At 37.6% G+C, this 19,494-nt stretch overlaps 1 protein-coding gene across 3 annotated transcripts in view; it reads right to left on the bottom strand.

The window, feature by feature from the left end:
- ZCCHC4 (zinc finger CCHC-type containing 4) overlaps nt 1-19,362 on the bottom strand; it is a 47,579-nt gene extending 28,217 nt beyond the window's left edge. Inside the window, exons 1-5 of one of the 3 annotated variants that reach the window (XM_019928391.3) lie at nt 19,194-19,362; nt 18,292-18,410; nt 17,428-17,510; nt 1,113-1,388; nt 541-621 (exon numbers count right to left, since the gene is read on the bottom strand). In XM_019928391.3, the coding sequence (XP_019783950.1) occupies nt 541-621; nt 1,113-1,388; nt 17,428-17,510; nt 18,292-18,410; nt 19,194-19,320 (686 nt within the window). In that variant the 5' untranslated portion in view covers nt 19,321-19,362. Of the gene's footprint in view, nt 1-540; nt 622-1,112; nt 1,389-8,949; nt 9,066-17,427; nt 17,511-18,291; nt 18,411-19,193 lie in introns of those variants that run through there. The other 2 variants (XM_019928392.3, XM_019928393.2) reach the window with 2 other exon arrangements.
- Nucleotides 19,363-19,494: the final 132 nt, after the last annotated feature.

The raw sequence follows: 19,494 nt of genomic DNA, 5'->3' as shown, positions 1-19,494 counted from the left end.
GTTCCAACACATCAGGAGCCATTTAATTCTGACCCTCTCCCACAAGCTTATCTGTTTGTTTATCCTCTGCCTCGGGACTTTTCTATTTCCTAGTTAGCGCTCCCTTCACTTCAGGTCATGTCCAGTGAAAGACAGTATGCATATCATCCAGTAAAAATATTAAAATACATGTCTTATCACACTTAAAACATCATGATGAAACAAAATTCTGGAGGAAATTTGGAATTACCCTTGAAAAATAAGTATATTAGAAGAAATTTCACTCAATTGAAATGTATCTCTAAATTATAAGCCAAAGACAACTAGACATATTCACAGAGAAAATTCAGGAAGCAAACTAGCAAAAGGAGAAATCTACCACCTCCCTGTCTGAAATATGGAAGATTACATGTTGAGTCTATATGACTAAAATGATACCTTATAACCAATCACTACTTCTAAATGTTAAGTAAAGGACTGTAATAGGATTAATAAGACGAAAACATTAAAAAGAAACAGAACACAATGAAGGAGAATAAATATTATACTTTGTAAACCTACCGAAAATCAATATCCAATAAAAGGCTTTTAATGTTAGACTTCTTGTCACCTGATGCTTTCAACCTGATCAGCTCATGCAACCTAAAGCAATGAGTGAAAGCAAATTTAATAAGAAATTAGAAATGCCATAGATGACAAGCAAACAAAAAACCCATCAATGTTCTCCTGATATTTCTAATATTTCAGTGAAACACTGAGGAAAATTTGGCAAGTATAAGCAAGGTTTAAATTTCACAAATATTTTTAAAACAGTGGATGGATCTCATCTGAAACAGAAAACTCTAAAATAATAAATAACTTAAGAATCAAATCAGAAAGAATCTCCTATCATATACCAGAAATCTACAAAGATTTCTCTCAAATGGAATAAAGATTACAAACTCCTCAGAGAGGGACCATGTCGTAACCTGCACATAGTATTGGGTTGGACAAAAAGTTCATTTGGGTTTTCCATATCTTATGGAAAAACCTAAATGAACTTTTTGGCCAACCCAATAAATAACTACTTAATAAATTTTCTTACAGTTTAAATAGTGGTGATAGGAAAATGTTTAAAATACCATATAACATACCTTGGTGTCCCGACACACAGTACTCTTCTGAACCCAAGGGTAGAGAGTAGGTCTACCAAAAACAGACAGCTCCTATCAGCAAACAAATACTGGGCATTTGTCTTCTTGTTTTCCAATGGATAAAGGAGTTGACTGGGCCTTTTTAACTGGGTGATAGAAATATCACCCACTATCTGATGCTTGCGATGCTTTTCCTCATCATCTGGCAACAGCAACTGCTGACATCTTTGACAAAACTTCCTCTGAGACAAGGGCAACTCAATAAACTTCAAGTACCTTCAAGACACAACAAAACACAAAGGAATACATTTTAAGTTTGTTGCTTTAAAGACAATTGATTTTCGCCAGGTTTAACATGCAAAAAGTATTATTACTTCCTAAAGAGTACTGCATGAAGAAGCAAAGGTACGAAACAATCTGTGGAATGTTGGCTAGGATTTATGTCTGGCTGCATACCTACAAAGTGGAAAAGAATCAGCGATTTCTTAAAAATTGAGATGCTCCAATTTAGTCACTGGCTGAAGATCAATATCCATTTAAAATGTGAATATAAGATATTATTCAAACAACTTAGTAGTAATGGAGACTACTATCACCTTTAAATTTATTGACAAATCCATGTGTTCTAACTTGGAGGTGTTAAACAGTCTGGCTCAGTAAGACAGTCATTTTCAAACGAGAAATTAAGATCATTCTTCAATTTCTTATGGCATACATAGCAAGAAAAATTACCTCCTAAAAGAAAAAATGTTCCCACAAAGTTCCTCTATTCTTAGCAGTACTGATGGAGGCAGTTCTGAGAAGCTCACTCCAAAGCAGCAAAACAATAATCAAAGCCTTAAGAAATACGACACCAGATAGCCTATTTGATCCCTTTCAAGTCATCTTTATATCTGATTTCAAAGCCACTACTTTGGGTTTTTTGCCCCTCTCTTTCCATTTTATTACTGATGACTAAAGAGAGAAGACAATCACAGTATGTTTTTAAAACTGCTGATTTTGTATATGCAATCCAGCTAAGAATTCACAGTAAGATGGACTTCCCTGGTGGCGCAGTGGTTAAGAATCCGCCTGCCAATGCAGGGGACATGGCTTCGAGCCCTGGTCCAGGAAGATCCCACATGCTGTGGAGCAACCAAGTCCATGCACCACAACTACTGAGCCTGTGCTCTAGAGCTCGCGAGCCACAACTACTGAGCCCGCGTGCCACGACTACTGAAGCCCATGTGCCTAGAGCCCCTGCTTCGCAACAAGAGAAGCCACTGCCATGAGAAGCCCGTGCGCCACAACAAAGAGTAGCCCCCGCTCACCACAACTAGAGAAAGCCCGCTCACAACAATGAAGACCCAAAGCAGCCAAAAATAAATAAATAAATTTTAAAAAATTTTAAAAAAGAAAGCAGAATAAGAAAACAAAAGAAAAATAAGTAAGATTATCATGGCTCATAGAGGGTCAGAAATGTCTAGATCTAAGCATGTCAAATAGTGCACTAAAGGATTCTTAGAGTTTGAGAACAGTCATATGATTTCAGTTGAACTAAACTCTGAACTGCACTGTAAAAACTGTGAACTTAACACAGAATCAAGGTGGATATTAAAACTTTCTGTATATAAGCACAGTTTCACTTCAAAGCACCCAAGGCAGTGAGAAATAGGTATTCTGAATGGCGATAGCAAGAAATAAGCTCATCATGCTGGTAATTTGTTTCTATTTCTATGATAACTGTTCTTTTGACAGCTTTATCTATGACTGCAAAGAAAAAGGAGCATGATATTAGAAGAAACTTTAATAGTAATTCAAAGTAAGAGTGTCAGTAGAGAAAAGGGCCCCTAAGACATGAGATGCAAGTGGAAGGAACCAGCACCCTCCTTGGCAACAGACACACTGAATTTACTCCTATTACCATTCATTAGTAACTGTTCATTGTTGAAGACTTCCACATTCAGCCACGAAAAAGCAAGAGAGACCAGATTTACCATCCTGGCCCTCAAAAAATTGATAAAATATATGAAACCACAGTTTTAAGATACTGGACAAAAGAAAAAAGTAGGAAAAAAAAAGATATCGGACAACTGGCAGCCCAAACAGTGAACGCCGAGAGAAGGGAAGAGGTGAGTGAGCAGTACAGCTGCTCAGCTTCCTGCCTGTGGAGAGCTGGCTGCACAGGATGGAGGCCCCAAACACAGCACAACAAGTTGATGAGGTAGAGTTGAGAAATCGTGGAGGCCAAGGCAGCTGGATCCACAAGGCAGGGCACTGGATGGTACACATGGAGTACACGGAAGGCAGACAGCAGACACTGAGCTAGTGCTCCAAGGCTTGCTGAGATTCCCCTCCAGTCTATGCTGAGCACTGACTAGCAGGTGCGTGAAAAGACTACCTACCAAGAGAGAGAGGACTGCTGGAAATGAGCAGGTAGAACAATCACCCAGGGCCCAGAGTGAGAAACCTCTGAATCCACAAGGATGAGGTAGGGCGCTCAGGACATACAGCCTCAGGAGTGGGAAGAAATCAGCCCTACCCCAAGGCTGCTCTGGTCCTCCAAAAGGCTTAAAGATAAACCTTCAAAAGCAAGAGACTATAAAGGATCAGACAGTAAATATTTTGAGCTTGGCAGACGATCCATTCTCTCTGTCACGACTATTCTATCGCTGCAGCACAAAAGCAACCACAAGCCCGAACAGAAATGAACAGGCATGGCCAGATTTGGCCTGCAGACTGTCGTTGGCCAAATCCTGCTCAAGAGTATCAAACATTAGCCAAGTAACTTAACTGTATCTTAGAACAAAGCTCAAAAATAGGTAAAGGAATAAAAAATATCCAGTATACAAAAAGGTAAAAATCACACTGCTAGCACTGAATCAAATATAACCAGGTATGCAAAGAAACAAGAAAACATGACCCATGATTAGAGGGAAAAAAAACCCAAAAAACCAATCAATTCAAACCAACTCAGAAATGACAGAGATAATATAATCAGTAGGCAAAAACATTCAAGCCATTTTATTATAACTATATTCCATATGTTCAAGAAGGTAGAGGAAAGCATGAGCCTAAGGAAAGCCATGGAAAATATAAAAGGACCCAAATCAAACCTATAAAGATTTTTTAATTGTCTGAAATGATGTGACTAACAGCAGTTCAGACACTACAGAAAAAAACACTGGTGTACTCGAAGGCACAGCCTTAGAAACTATCCAAAATGAAACACCAAAGGGCCTAGATACATGAAAATGGACCCCTGAAAGGGGGGAGGGGGAAGAAAAATTTTTGAAAAAATAATGGTTAAAATTTTCTAAAATTACATTCAAAGATCAAAGAAGCTCAGTGAACCCCATGTACAAGAAATGAAGAAAACTATAAGATACATTATAATAAAATTATTTGAAGATCAGTTGATAAAGAGAAAAATCTTAAAAGAAACCAGAGGGGAAAAAAACACGGAAGAACAAAGATAAGAATGATACCAGATTTCTCACTGGAAATTAGAAAACAGTGGAACAATACCAATTCTGTACAAATTCTTCCAAAAACCAGAAAGGAGGGTATAATTCCCACTTCATTTCATTAGGCCAACATTACTCCAATACCAATACCAGAAAAAAATTATAAGAAAACTAGACACCAATATACTTCATGAACACAAACTCAAAATTATTAACAAACCTTTAGTCAATCAAAAAACACATATATAAAGACAGTAAGTAATACATCATGACCAAGTGTAGTTGACCCCAGATATGCAAGGTTGCTTTAATGTTTGAATTCAATCAGTGCAATGCACCATGTTAAAAATCAAAAAAAAGAAAAAACGATCTCTTTAGATGCAGAAAAAAGCCCTTGACAAAAATCAAACATCCATTTGTGATAAAGAATCTCAGAAAACTAGGAATAGAAGGGGACTTCCATAACCTAATAAAGGGCATCTAAGAAAAACTTACAGCTAACACCACTGATGAAAGACTGAATGCATTCTTCCTGAGACTGGAACAAAGCAAGGATGTCTACGCTTACCATTTCTACTCAGCACTGACCAGGGATTCTAGCCACTTTGATAAGACAAGAAATAAAAGGCACAGATTAGAAAGGAAACATTAAAACTTCTTTACTCACAGACATGACCATGTATATAGAAAGTCCTAAGAAAATCTTCAAAAAAGCTGTTAAATAAGTAAGCTTATCAAGTATAAAAGATAATATACAAAATCAACTCTATTGTTAGACTAGCAATAATCAGAAACTGAAATCTGAAATATAACAATTTAAAATAGCATTAAAAATATAAAATATTTAGGAATAAATCTGACAAGAGACATATAACCCCAGTACACTGAAAATTACAAAATGTCATAGAGAAAAATTAAAGATGACTTAGTAACTGGAGAGATATACCATGGCTATGGATTATAGAACTCAGTATTATTAAGATGTCAATTCTTTCCAATTTTATCTATAAATTCAACACAATTTCAATTAAAATCTCAGCAGGACTTTTTGCAGATACTGAAAAACTGGTTTTAAAAAGTTCAAAAGCCTGACCCTATTTCATATCATATTTAAAAACTAAGCAAGGACTTCCCTCCCGGTCCAGTGGTTAAGACTCCATGCTTCCAATGCAGGGGGCATGGGTTCAATCCCTGGTCAGGAAACTCAGATTCCACATGCCATGCAGCACAGCCAAAAAAGAAAAAAAGGAAAAGAAAAACTAAGCCAAAATGGATCATAGACCTAAATCTAAGAGCTAAAACTATAAAACTTCTAGAAGAAAACATAGGAGAAAATAATAATGATTGGATTTGGCAAAGATTTCTTAAATAGGACTTAAAAAGCACAAAGTATTTAAAAAAAACCCAATAAATTGGAAATCAAAATTTTAAACTTTTCTTCAAAAGACACCCTTATCGTAAGCAACAAAAAAAATAAATTGGACTTAATCAAAATTAAAAACTTTTGTTTTGCAAGGGATACCACCAAGAAAGTGGAAAGACAACCCAAGAACGAGAAAATGTTTGCAAATCGTGTATCTGGTAAAGGAACTGCATCCACAATACATAAGAATACTTACAACTCAACAATAAAAAGAATTAGACCAACTAAAAAATGGCAAAGGAAGTGAACAGACATTTCTCCAAAGAAGATATACAAATAGCCAATAAGCACATGGAAAGATGCTCAACATCATTAGCAATCAAAGGAAATGCAAATCAAAACCACAATGTGATACTACATCACACTTAATATGATGACTATAATTTAAAAAATAATAATAAGTGTTGTGTAGAATGGGGAGAAACTGGAACCTCATAAATTGCTAGTGGGGATGTAAAATGATGCCGCTACTTCGGAAAACAGTTTGGTAAGGTTAAACACATTTATCATATGATCCAGCCATTCTACTCCTAGGTATTTACCTAAGAGAAATAAAAAGATGAGTCCATACAAACCCTTACACACAAATGTTTGTAGCAGCTTTATTTGTAATAGGCAATAACTGGAGGCAACCTGAATGTCTACAAACAGGTGAAAATATATCCATACAACACAGTATTATTCAGGAATAAAAAGGAATAAACTAATGATACAAACACTTAAACATGGATGAACATCAAAAATATTTATGCTAAGTAAAAGAAGATAGACACACATCCCCTCAAAAACTACTATATACTGTATAATTCCTTTATATAAAATTCTAGAAAATGCAAACTAATCTATAGTGACACAAAGCAGATCAGTGGTTATCTGCGGCCTCTGGGGATGGAGGAATATAGGACAATGGTAGAGGAGGAAACTTTGGGGGGTACTGGATATGTTCATATTCTTAATTGTGGTGACGGTTTCATGAGTAGATGGTTTCATGTCAAAACTTATCAAACTGTAATTTTAGATACATGCAACTTATTGTACACAAATTATTGTACTTCAGTAAAGCTGAAAAACTTGGGGAAAAAATGTTAATTTCCCCCTAACAACCCACATTCCTCCACGGTGCCCATACACCCCTGTTTGCCCAGAACAGTCCCAGTTTACATCTGCTGTCCTGGAGTTCCATCTAGTTAGTGCCCCCTTTTACTCTCAGAAAGTATTCTGGTTTGGATTAAAATTATATGGGCACCCTACCTATAACTTCCATCATATTGTAAAAATTAAATCAAATTCAAAAAGTGCTATACCAAAAAGAATAATTTCAATTAACTAAAAAATAACTAAAATTTTAAAATACATGTTTTCATAGTGATATTAAAAATAAAAGAACAATGACCCTGATAAGTCAACTCTGTAAGTTGCTGGGGTACCGAATCATTATTCTGAAAACAGGCTGAAAACAAACAGTAAGAGGGGAAGAATTAAACATTTATCTTGACTTCCCAGATGAACTGTAAACACAGTTAAGTCAACAGCTGATGAAACAAAGTTCTTCTTTAAAGAATCGCAGCTAATAAATGCATGAGCAATGACAGGAATTTGTAAACCCTTATAACTCTAGGCAATGATCGTCAATTACTGCTGAAATCATTAGAAGAAACAGTGACATAGAACTTTATAATGGATGGTATAGGCTGGCCTATACCTATATGATCTGAACACACAACCAATCTTATAACACACTAAGTGAACAGCCAGACATTATCTGCCTTTTGATGTGATATAAAAGGAAACAGACCACACAACTTACAGAAGAGGTTGCTCCTAAAACTGAACTCGATTCTGGGGACGCCGCTACTTTCCAAGAAATACAGGGGATAGAATAAATGTTAGCTGACACTATAGGATGCAATCAACCAAATTCAGAATATGGAAATTTCTATCAGACAAATGACTCTGTTTCTTCAATGAATAAAAGATTAAAGATATCAACCAATTGCCATGTGTAAAGTCTCTATGGATCCTGATTTGAACAGACCAATTATAAACTGGCATTTATGAGGTAACCAGAGAAACGCTGAACGCTAACTGCATGCTACGTAATATTAAAAAATTGTTTATGTTTTAGGTATTTTAATAGTATCGTGATAATTTTTTTTTAAAGGCCTTATCTCTTAAGATACATAGAGAAGTGTTTCCAGGTAGAACTATATAATGTCCAGATTGTAGGTCGGGGTAGAGGGTACAGGGGAAACAAAATTAGCCTCGTACTGATGACTGAGGAAGCTGGGTGTGGGTGCAGGAGGTTCTTAGTATACTGTTCTCTCTGCTCTTGCGTATGCTTGAAATTTTCCTAAATAAAAGATATTAAGAAGTGCTTTAAAGGAAAGGGAAGAGTTAAACTCAAAGAAAACAAAGACAATTCCAGAAGATCACTAAGCAAGAACTGGGTTGTACTCTGTCCTAAAATCATGTGAGACTTGGTTTTTCATTCTTTGGCAATAGGGACATAATCTGGGAAATTTCTCAGAACTCAAGAACATGAGTTTCCAGTTTGAAAGGATTTACCTAACACCAAGCAAAATAAAATAAAACAGACTTACATCAGATAGATCATCATGACATGTGACATCCCTAGGAATAAAAAGATTCTAAAAAACTGACAGAGGGATTAAACAAGTCACAGGTCACACATAAGAGATCAAGAATGAACTTGTTGAACTTCAACCTCTCAACAGCTATAATGAAGACAGAAGAAAATGGAGCACTGCCTTCCAAACCCTGAAGGAAAGATATTCCCAACCTAGAATTCTATCATCTGTATAGGTTATAAATCAAGTATCCGCATAAAGGTATTTTCAGAAATGCAAGATCTCAAAATATTTACTTCCTTTTAAGCATTCAGGAAAAAGATCAAGTGAACTGCTGGGTGGTCAAAATCAAACCGGCCCCAGACATCTACAGTACCTACTTAACTCTAGAACAGTGCTCCGCAAAGAGGGCCATGCACTGGAGCTGGCCGCCAAATGTTTCCAGTTCCTGATGAGACAAAGACAGACATCCAGAGTACATGTTTAGAAACTTTTATACCAATTAGACAGAGTACTTCTAGGTCTGTTCAATCTAATAACAAAAAATGTGGGCTTGTATTTTGTATGTCTTCTCTTTTTTTCCATTTTATTTTCTAGTTATTTATTTCTATTATATTTACAGAAGTATCTGATCCCAGTGGACTAGAAATAAAAACAAAAACATAAAACAAGCAAACAAGCAAAAGACTGACCCTTTAACACAGATCATTTAAGAAGTACTGCTCTGGAGGACATGAAGCAATCCTGCAAAGTCCCCAAGTAAAACATACACCCAAACAATTTTATACTTAAGTACCATGCCATTCAAGAATAAAGGAGTTACACAGACATAAAAAATAAACTTATGGTTACCACAAGGGAAAGGTGGGTGGGGAGAGATAAATTAGGAGTTTGGGATTAGCAGATACACACTACTGTATATAAAACAGAAACAACAAAGTCCTACTGTATAGCACAGGAAACTATATTCAACATCTTATAATAAACTATAATGGAGAAGAATCTGAAAAAGAATATATAACTGAACATATATATATATATATATATATACACATACATACATATATATAGAGAGAGAGAGAGAAAGAGAAAGAGAGAGAGAAAGAGAAAACTGAATCACTTTGCTATACACCAGAAACTAACACAACATTGTAAATTAAACAATACTTCAATTAAAAAATATATATGTAAAAGAAAAAATAAAGAGATCAAATTTCTAATTTTCAAAAAAAAAAGAATAAAGGAATTAAATATTTCTGGACTTGGAAGAACTCAGGTTATATAGTTATATTACCTGGATCCTTCATGAAGAAACTGCTGGACAGCTGGATGCCAAGGAGAAAGGGCAACCATTACAGATGGGAACATTTCTGAAAGCTCTAGGACAAATTTCTCCAAGAAGATGAAACCAATAGATTATGCTACACTTGAATGTTCTGAAAGGATTCAGACAACAGGCAGAGAGTTTGCAGTTGAATCATTTCTGAAGCACATAAATAATTAAGCAAATAGTCACTATAACAACAAATAAATTCAAAATTGTTATTAACTAGGAGGAAAATAAAAAGCTGTGTAGGAAAGAAGTTATTATGATTTATATATTTTTATATAAATGGAATCATACAATAGCCACACAGATATTTTGATTTAAATTTTTTTGATTAATAAAAGCCTTTCTAAAAAAATTAAAACTGCTAGAGGATGAATTTCAGCCAAATAGGAGATAAGTGAAGAAACTACAGCAAAGGGGCTATCAGTCAGCACTAAATCTATTTGACCACAGACTAAAAACAGAAAAAATATGGGTATTACAGTTAGAGTACAAAATGTAAATAATATAAAACCAAATAAAACTGGTATGGGAAGAGAAAGGGAAAGGGAAATCAAAAAGTGTATTGATTTTCTCATATTTTAGAGCCATCGGCCAAAAGATATAAAACTGAAAAACCAAGTAAAAGAGCTATAAGCAATATTCAAAGGCATAAAGGTTAACCCTAAAAGGAAATAACCAACTAAAATCAGATAGTAATTGAGCCCGAGTGCCACAACTACTGAAGCCCACGAGTCTAGAGCCTGCGCTCTGCAACAAGAGAAGCCACCCAATGAGACGCCTGCGAACCGCAAGGAAGAGTAGCCCCCGCTCGCTGCAACTAGAGAAAAGCCTGCGCGTAGCAACAAAGACCCAAGGCAGCCAAAAATAAAAATAAATAAATATATTTTAAAAATAATTATTAATTAAAAAAACAGATAGTAATTATAGAGAAGGAAAGAGAGAGGAAGAAGAAACATATTAAGTAATCATTTCTCATTTTTAGATGGAGGAAGGCAATCTAAAAAAAAAAAGAAATATGGTTTAAAAAGTTACAAAGGCAACCATTAGAACAAAAATACAGAAGAAACACACATTAAAACAAGAAAAACAGGGCTTCCCTGGTGGCACAGTGGTTAAGAATCCGCCTGCCAATGCAGGGGACACAGGTTCGAGCCCTGGCCGGGAAGATCCCACATGCCGCAGAGCAGCTAAGCCTGTGCACCACAACTACTGAACCTGTGCTCTGAAGCCCGCAAGCCACAACGACTGACCCCACGTGCCACAATTACTGAAGCCTGTGCGCCTAGAGCCCGTGCTCCACAACAAGAGAAACCACTGCAACGAGAAGCCCGCGCACCGCAACAGAGTAGCTCCCACTCGCTGCAACTAGAGAAAGCCCGCGCACAGCAACGAAGACCCAGCACAGCCAAAAATAAATAAAAATTAAAAATTAAAAAATTAAAGAAAAACAGGGCTTCCCTGGTGGCGCAGTGGTTGAGAGTCCGCCTGCCGATGCAGGGGACACGGGTTCGTGCCCCGGTCCGGGAAGATCCCACATGCCACGGAGCGGCTGGGCCCGTGAGCCATGGCCGCTGAGCCTGCGCATCTGGAACCTGTGGCCCGCAATGGGAGAGGCCCCAACAGTGAAAGGCCCGTGTACTGCAAAAAAAAAAAAGAAAAGAAAAGAAAAGAAAAGAAAACCAAACACAGACCACAGAGTGAAAGAGCATAAAAAGAAGCAATAAAAACAGGAAGTATAAAAATAATAAAACTAAGACCAAGCATATCTGTCATATCCGCTATAAAAACGGGCTAAACCCACCCATTAAAAGAAAGCCTGGGGGCTTTCCTGGTGGCACAGTGGTTAGGAATCCACCTGCCAATGCAGGGGACACAGATTTGAGCCCTGGTCCGGGAAGACCCCACATGCCGCGGAGCAACTAAGTCCATGAGCCACAACTACTGAGCCTGCACTCTAGAGCCCGCGAGCCACAACTACTGAGCCCGCGTGCCACAACTACTGAAGCCCACACACCTAGAGCCCGCGCTCCACAATGAGAGAAGCCACCGCAATGAGAAGCCCACTCACCTCAACGAGGTAGCAGCAGTAGCCCCTGCTCACCGCAATTAGAGAAAAGCCCACGCGCAGCAACAAAGACCCAACGCAGCCAAAAATAAAACAAATAAATAAATTAATTTAAAAAAAAAAGAAAGCCTGTCAGATTGGATCACAAAGCAAAATCCAATCACTTCTAAGATGCAAACATTTTCACATTTTAGCATCTAGGATATTGAGACATGATTTATAACTGCCATCAGCCAGACTGTAGGTGGAGTGTCACTGCTATTATCCTATGACTCAGTCCCAAAACAGAAAGTTATTGTACATGCACTCAGGGACCAAAACAGAGAAATGGAGCAGAAGCACACTTTTGATATTAGAGAAGTAAATAGTTGTCATTGAATGAATGATGAAAACAATCAAGGGCTTTATAGGAAAAAGGAGAAAGGAAGCTCCCCAAATAGATAACGCTGTGCCAGCTTCTGCTACTCAAATATGGTCAAAAGGACTGCCTATCACACACCAAGTGAAGCCAACTGAAGGCAGCAGAAGCTGCAAAATCACCAGGAAGAGATGAAAGTTCAAAGCGAGGGGCTAGTGTGGCAATTCACTCACTACATGGGACTATCTTAAGGCACTAAGTTTAATTATTTTTAAATGAAGGATAAAAAGAACAATGTTAAATGAACCTCCATTGATGTATTTTGTGCCTGGTCAAAACTGTCCTTCAGAAAGCTTCCATTGCTAGTTTATTAACCTTCTCTTGACAAAAGATCAACTGAGATCTTGCACATATTTCTATTCAAAATTATGTCATTATCATTCAACTGTATGGCTTTAAACGTAACATTCAGACACAAGGGGTTTTTCTTAAGTTTGGTAGGAAGAACTTGAGACTCTCAGGAACTAAGGATTACTCAGTGCTCCTTCCTCATTTGTACTTACTACACATACCCGGGGGGAGAAGAAATTCATTCTGCTGCATGGCTCAGCATGACTCACAAATTGCAGGCTAGCATTTTGAAATGTCATTTTTATTGATCTCCATTTGATGTTCCATTTGACTTTCCGGGAGTAGACAAATTATGTTTATGGCATTTCCCTAATAGCAGACCTTGAAAATCTGAGTTTAAATGAGCTCTGAAAAAAACATAACCGAATGAAATATCAACTAAACAAAACTATCGGGATGCACATAAATTAATGCTGATTTTAGCATTAAAATATATCCTCCCTAAGACTTCAGCAGTCACGATAAAGATGTCAACATACTACATAATAGAATAGCACATTTCAGGGCATGACAGGCAGCTAAAAACTATAAGGAAAGTCAAGTCTCAGACACAAAATGTAAATCTGTCAACTGAACACATATGAAATATAAAGCATGGTTGAAATTAGAAAAATGAATATCAAATCCTATTCTGTAGAACCTAGAAGTCTGTGCAGCACTGCCAGTTCCATAATAAAAATCAAGTAAGAAAGGTCAATTTATCTCAATAGCTACCATTATTCCTTTCTAATAATTTCAAAACTAAATCAGTCAATGAAAAGCTATTGCTATGTCACAGTAATAGATAAAAAGTTTGCTTTATAGAATAGGTATAATGTTTTAATGCATTTTAACACTTTCAAATATAGTAGTTATTTAATAAGATAACATAAATGAGTTGTATAAAGTTAAATTAGAAAATAATTATAATCTCAAGTAACAGTACGTCATCCTTACATCCATTTACACACAAGAATAATCTGCCAGTCTCAAGCTGAAGACACACTAAGAGAGTAATTAATAACACAGAAGAGGTAATTTAGTAAGCCTTTGGTTTTAAAAAGGCAAAATTTTTAATTTTGAGAAATGACTGATTTCAAACTTTTCACTCTTGTTGAAAGCATGTAAGAAAGCATAAGAGCATCAATTATAAAGTGATCCAGTGAAATCAGTGATATTACATTTCAAAAGCAAAAACTTTTACCTATCCTCCAAAACCTCTTCGAATACTATATCCTTAAACTGAATTGATCAGCTAAGGCATGAGTTAGCTGTAAAGCTTCTGACCTTCCAGAGTACTCAATCTTTTCTATGAATACTGTCAACACAAAACATTCTTCTTTTGCACTGTATTATGTTTAAATATATCTCAACTCCATTACTAGCATTTAAAGTTCTTTCTGAACCCTCAACAAAGAATGAATAAATGACTGGATGGATGGAATGGATGGAGGCTTGGACAACAAAATCTGAGGTTTTGGGTCACAGATGATTTAGGATGTTGAAAATGACTTTATTAAGACATGCTCTCAAGAATCAGCACTAAATAACAGATGAAATTATGGCCCCCAAGAAATAACCTTTTGAAAATTCTTTAATATTCCATAGTCTAGCCAGTGTCTTTAAATTCTAACTAACATGAAATGTGAATTTCAAAAATTCTTCAGTATCAAAAACCACACTCTGGTAGTACAAAGTCTTGCACAGTGGTTTAGCTCCAGACTAAAATCTTATTACGCAAGGAAAGAAGATCATCTAAATTTTCTTATAGAGTGTAACTGCATCACCAATATCCGTATGTAATAATATGAAGTACATGCTTATCAGCTAAAAGTGATACGGCAGAGTACAAAACTATGTCCACATTATGACCACAATCTTGTACAACAAACCTTTGCATAGGAAAAAAGGCCAGAAGGAAGACTACAAAATGACCAAGGTGATGGGTTCAAAGGGAGAAACCAATAGTGATATTTTTCTACTTTCTGCATCTTCGATATTCTATCTCATTATAATAATCTCATAATAATATATCTCTATATAACTCTTTGTTTTATATCCTTATATCTCCTTAAATTAAATCACTACACATAATATATTAACTACTATCTGCTTATATGCTTAAAAATACTGTTTTAGAATCTGGGAGACATACGTTTGAGTCACTGCTCATTCATTCTAATAGTATGAAGTTGATGAAGTTACTTAACTTCTCCAAGTACTCAATTTTCTCATCTAAGTAAACCACCTTGGCAGGATTCAAACAATATATCACGGAAAACACCTCGCATAGTGCCTAGCTCAGTGGTGCTCAGTTTACATTAATTCCTTTTTCAACATTTTTTGTTGTTGATTTAATTCCCATAAATTAAGTAGACTTAATCACTGATTAAGTACTGCAGTTAAGGGGCAATCAAGTTATCTCAAGAAAAGCCTCCCCTATCAAAGGACTTTAAAAGCTACTAAGAAGCTCAAAAAGACATTTTTAACAGATCCCAATATTCCTTTACACTTAGCCTAGATATGACCTCAGAATCCTTCTAAACACAGCAGCCCAGGTAACCAGCAGGAGTTATCATGAGAGTGAAAACCTATTTGTCATCAGCAACCCAGACAGAGGCTTCTTAAGAAGTCTCTCGCAGCACACAAAACACAACGCCTATAACAAAGGAGAGGGATGAATTCTTTTCACAAGTTTGCCAAAAAATTAAATCTATGACTCAATTCCAGTTCACCCAATAAAACATTTTAAAAATGCAGATTTTTAGGGACTTCCCTGGCAATCTAGTGGTTAAGACTTCGCCTTCCAATGCAGGGGGTGCAGGTTCAATCCCTGGTCAGGGAGCTAAGATCCCACATGCCTCACAGACAAAAAACCAAAACATAAAACAGAAGCAATACTGTAACAAATTCAATAAAGACTTTAAAAATGGTCCATATCTAGGCTTCCCTGGTGGCACAGTGGTTGAGAGTCTGCCTGCCGATGCAGGGGACACGAGTTCGGGCCCCGGTCCGGGAAGATCCCACATGCCGCGGAGCAGCTAGGCCCGTGAGCCATGGCCGCTAAGCCTGCGCGTCCGGAGCCTGTGCTCTGCAACGCAAGAGGCCACAACAGTGAGAGGCCCGTGTACCGCAAAAAAAATAAAATAAATAAATAATTTAAAAAAATGAAGATATTTAAAAACAGATGTTGACAGCTTTTAAAAGTTTTTTTTGTTTGCTTGGTTTAGTATTTCAAAAAGGAAGATTACAGTAAATCTTCATGAGATTGGATTTGGCAATGGATTCTCAGCTATGATACCAAAAGCACAAGCAACAACAACAAAAAAATTGAAAGCTGGACTTCATCAAAGTTAAAAACTCTTGTGTATCAAAGGACATCATTGAGAAGTGAAAAGACAATCTACAGAATAAGAGAAAATATTTTCAAATCATCTGATAAGAGTGTAATATCTAGAACATATAAAGAACTCCTGCAGCTCAACTACAAAAAGACAAATGACCTTATTAAAAATGGACAAAGGACTTGAATAGACATTTTTCCAAGAAGATATACAAATGGCCAAAAAGCATATGAAAAGATGGTCAACATCATTAATAATGAGGGAAATGAAAATCAAAACTACAATGACATACCACTTCACAACTGCTAGGATGGCTATAATCAAAAAAACAGAAGATAATATGTGTTGGCAAGGACATAGAAAAATTGGAACCCTCATACATTGCTGATGGGGATGTTAAATGGTGCAGCCACTGAAGAAAATAGGTTGGCAGTTCCTCAAAAAACGAAGCATAGTATTATCATATTATCCAGTAATTCCACTCCTAGGTATATATGCAAAAGAAATGAAAACAGGGGCTCAAACAGATATCTATACACCAACATGTGTTGAGTATTATTCACAATAGCCAAAAGGTGGAAACATCTGAGTGTCCACTGATGGATGAATGGATAAACAAGATGTGGTACAGGGACTTCCCTGGTGGCACAGTAGTTAAGAAACTGCCTGCCAATGCAGGGGACAGAGGTTCGAGCCCTGGTCCTGGAAGATACCACATGCCACAGAGCAACTAAGCCCATGTGCCACAACTACTGAGCCTGCGCTCTAGAGCCCGCAAGCCACAACTACTGAGCCCCCACGCCTAGAGCCTGTGCACCGCAACTAGAGAAAGCCCGCACGCAGCAACGAAGACCCAATGCAGCCAAAAAATAAACGAATAAATAAATAAATTTATAAAAATAAAAAGATGTGGTACATGGATACAAAGGAATATCATTCAGCCATAAAAAGGATGACGTTCTGATACATGCTACAACATGGATGAGCCTTGAAAACACAACGCTAAGTGAAATAAGCCAGACACAAAAGGACAAATATTGATGATTCCGCTTATCTGAGGTACCCAGAATGGTCAAATCATAGAGACAAAAAGTAGATTAGAGGTTACCAGGGATGGGAGAAAGGTGGAATGGGGAGTTATTGCTTACTGGTGACAGAATTTGTTTGGGGTGATGAAAAAGTTTGGAAACAGACAGTGGTGATAGCTGCACAACACTGTTAATGTAACAAATGTCACTGAATTGGCAAATGTTATCTTATATATATATTTTACCACGATAAAAAGAAATTAATTACTGAAAGTAAACTTAAAGGCACTGAGGGAAAAAAACAATAGGATAATAAATGAAAATGACACAGCATCAGTACCTTTCCACACACTGCGAACGGGATAAAGGAGGCTGACATTTTCGGTTATGAGATTCTCGGGCAGCCAGTCTGGCTCCTGACAACTGAAACAGAGTACAAAATAAACTTAATAAACCATCAAACTTGCTACTATCCTAGAAAAACTGGTATCGCATTCTGCCATTCAAGAGGCCAGAAATTCGAGCAACTCTAAGCTCTAAACAAGCATTCATTCCACGGGAAAACAAAACACATTAACCTGGGAAAATTCTAGAGCAGTTTGAAACAATAACCAACATATTAAAGCACTGAGGGATTAATTCACACATAGTGATTTTAACGAGTCTACAAGAGTGGCATACAGACTGTTTTCCAACAAACCTAACAAAGCTGAAAGATTTCTAGTCAAAACTTTCAGGGCTTCCCTGGTGGCGCAGCGGTTGAGAGTCCGCCTGAAAAAAAACTTTCAGAAACTTTAACTGGAGCTGAGTCCAAGAGAATTCCAAGCTCATAACTGTATCTCTAAGTGCCTTCATCAGTCATCCAGTAGCGGAATAAGGGATGGTCAATGCAAATGCTTCCCAAAAAGTGTTTTTCTAAAGCACTTCCTGGAATGGTAATGACCTGCACTCTTTAGGGAGAACTCTATATTGGCAAAACCAATACTAACACCTCAGAAAGCCTTAAAGGGAACTCAGACTTTGAGACAGTAGTTTAAGACATCAGTAATCAGAGTAAGTTCAGAGTAAATATAAACTCCAGTCTCTCAAACCAAAAAACATGGTATCTTCATCTCAAGAGATTTATCTCATACATTCTCAATGAAATGTCACAGACATCAACAATTAAAAAAAATACATACATATATCCAAAAAGTTGATATACCTTTTCATCTTCCCATTGAAAAAAATTACAATCTTTTCTATCTCTACAAGCTGAGCAGGCATAAAACCTCCGTGTTTCTTCTTTCCCTTGGTTCACCTTTACAAACAGAAGAGTGGGTCCTAGTTCCAGAATAGGAAAATATAAGTCAAACAGTCATCTACCTCAAGTTCCTAGTTTTCATCGCCTTTAAATAAAATTTGTTTCAGTTTTACGCACAATTTGTCACAATTAAATGCACTACTCTGTTTAATAATTTTTTTTCCCCCAAAGTCACAACATTCAGGCAAAGACTACTTAAGAAATAAATTTTGAAAACTGGTCTCTCCAGAAGGAAAATGCTATTGTCAGTACAGTTGCAGTCCACATGGTGAACGGCCTGGGTCCTGACACAACAACAAAGACGGAGTGCAAACAACTGAGCACTCTGCCACCGCCGCTCAGTTATCCTTTCAGTGAAAATCTGAGCTTTTAGAGTTGGACGCACTCTCTCTCCGCAAGAAAAACTGGGTCTAGTTAAGCAAGAATTCATTCTATCGTGCTCCCTAACGGTTTTTTAATTTTAATGGAAAAGACAGTAAAACAACAAATGAAATCTTCAAGTACTTGGCAACGGGAATTACTCAATAACACATATCCTTTTTGCCTAGCCTCTGCCTCATCCCTTCAAAAAACATGTAACAGCCGTAAAGCCAAAACCACAACAGTGGGGACTTTCTATGACGGTTTCTTAAGCAAGTGGAAAACCACAACTTCCCGAGGAAGGAGCGTTTTCTAGATATCACACTCGGTGGGAGAGAGAGAAGGGGATCTGAATCCGAGAGCCCTAAAAGCCCACGGCACGTTCAGGCTCACCCACGCCCCTTGGCTCCCGACAGCCAGGCTCAGCCCAGACGCGGACCCACCGTGAGGGCACAGCGGGGCGGGCGGGGCGGGATCGGAGGAAACCACCACCTCGACTCCCGAGTTCCCCTGGCGACCCGAGCTCCCCTCTGCCTCTACGGTTCCAAGCCGCTCCCTGGAGGCCGCCATCTTCCCGCCGCCGTCCCGAAAGCCTCAGTCCGAACCAAAGAGGCTGAGAAAGAGCGCCGCCATGACCCGCCGTGACTCAGAGCGCCCCCGCTCGCCTAGGAGGAGCTTCGGCCACTGGGGCAGAGGTCACGCCCCGAAATCCAACTTCTGCTGGAACGTCTGAGAAAGAAGCCG

This window comes from Tursiops truncatus, chromosome 5 (genome assembly GCF_011762595.2).
Source record: "Tursiops truncatus isolate mTurTru1 chromosome 5, mTurTru1.mat.Y, whole genome shotgun sequence".
Lineage (NCBI taxonomy): Eukaryota > Metazoa > Chordata > Mammalia > Artiodactyla > Delphinidae > Tursiops > Tursiops truncatus.
The sequence above is the reverse complement of the archived record's forward strand: the minus strand, read 5'-3'. Positions and strand labels throughout refer to the sequence as shown.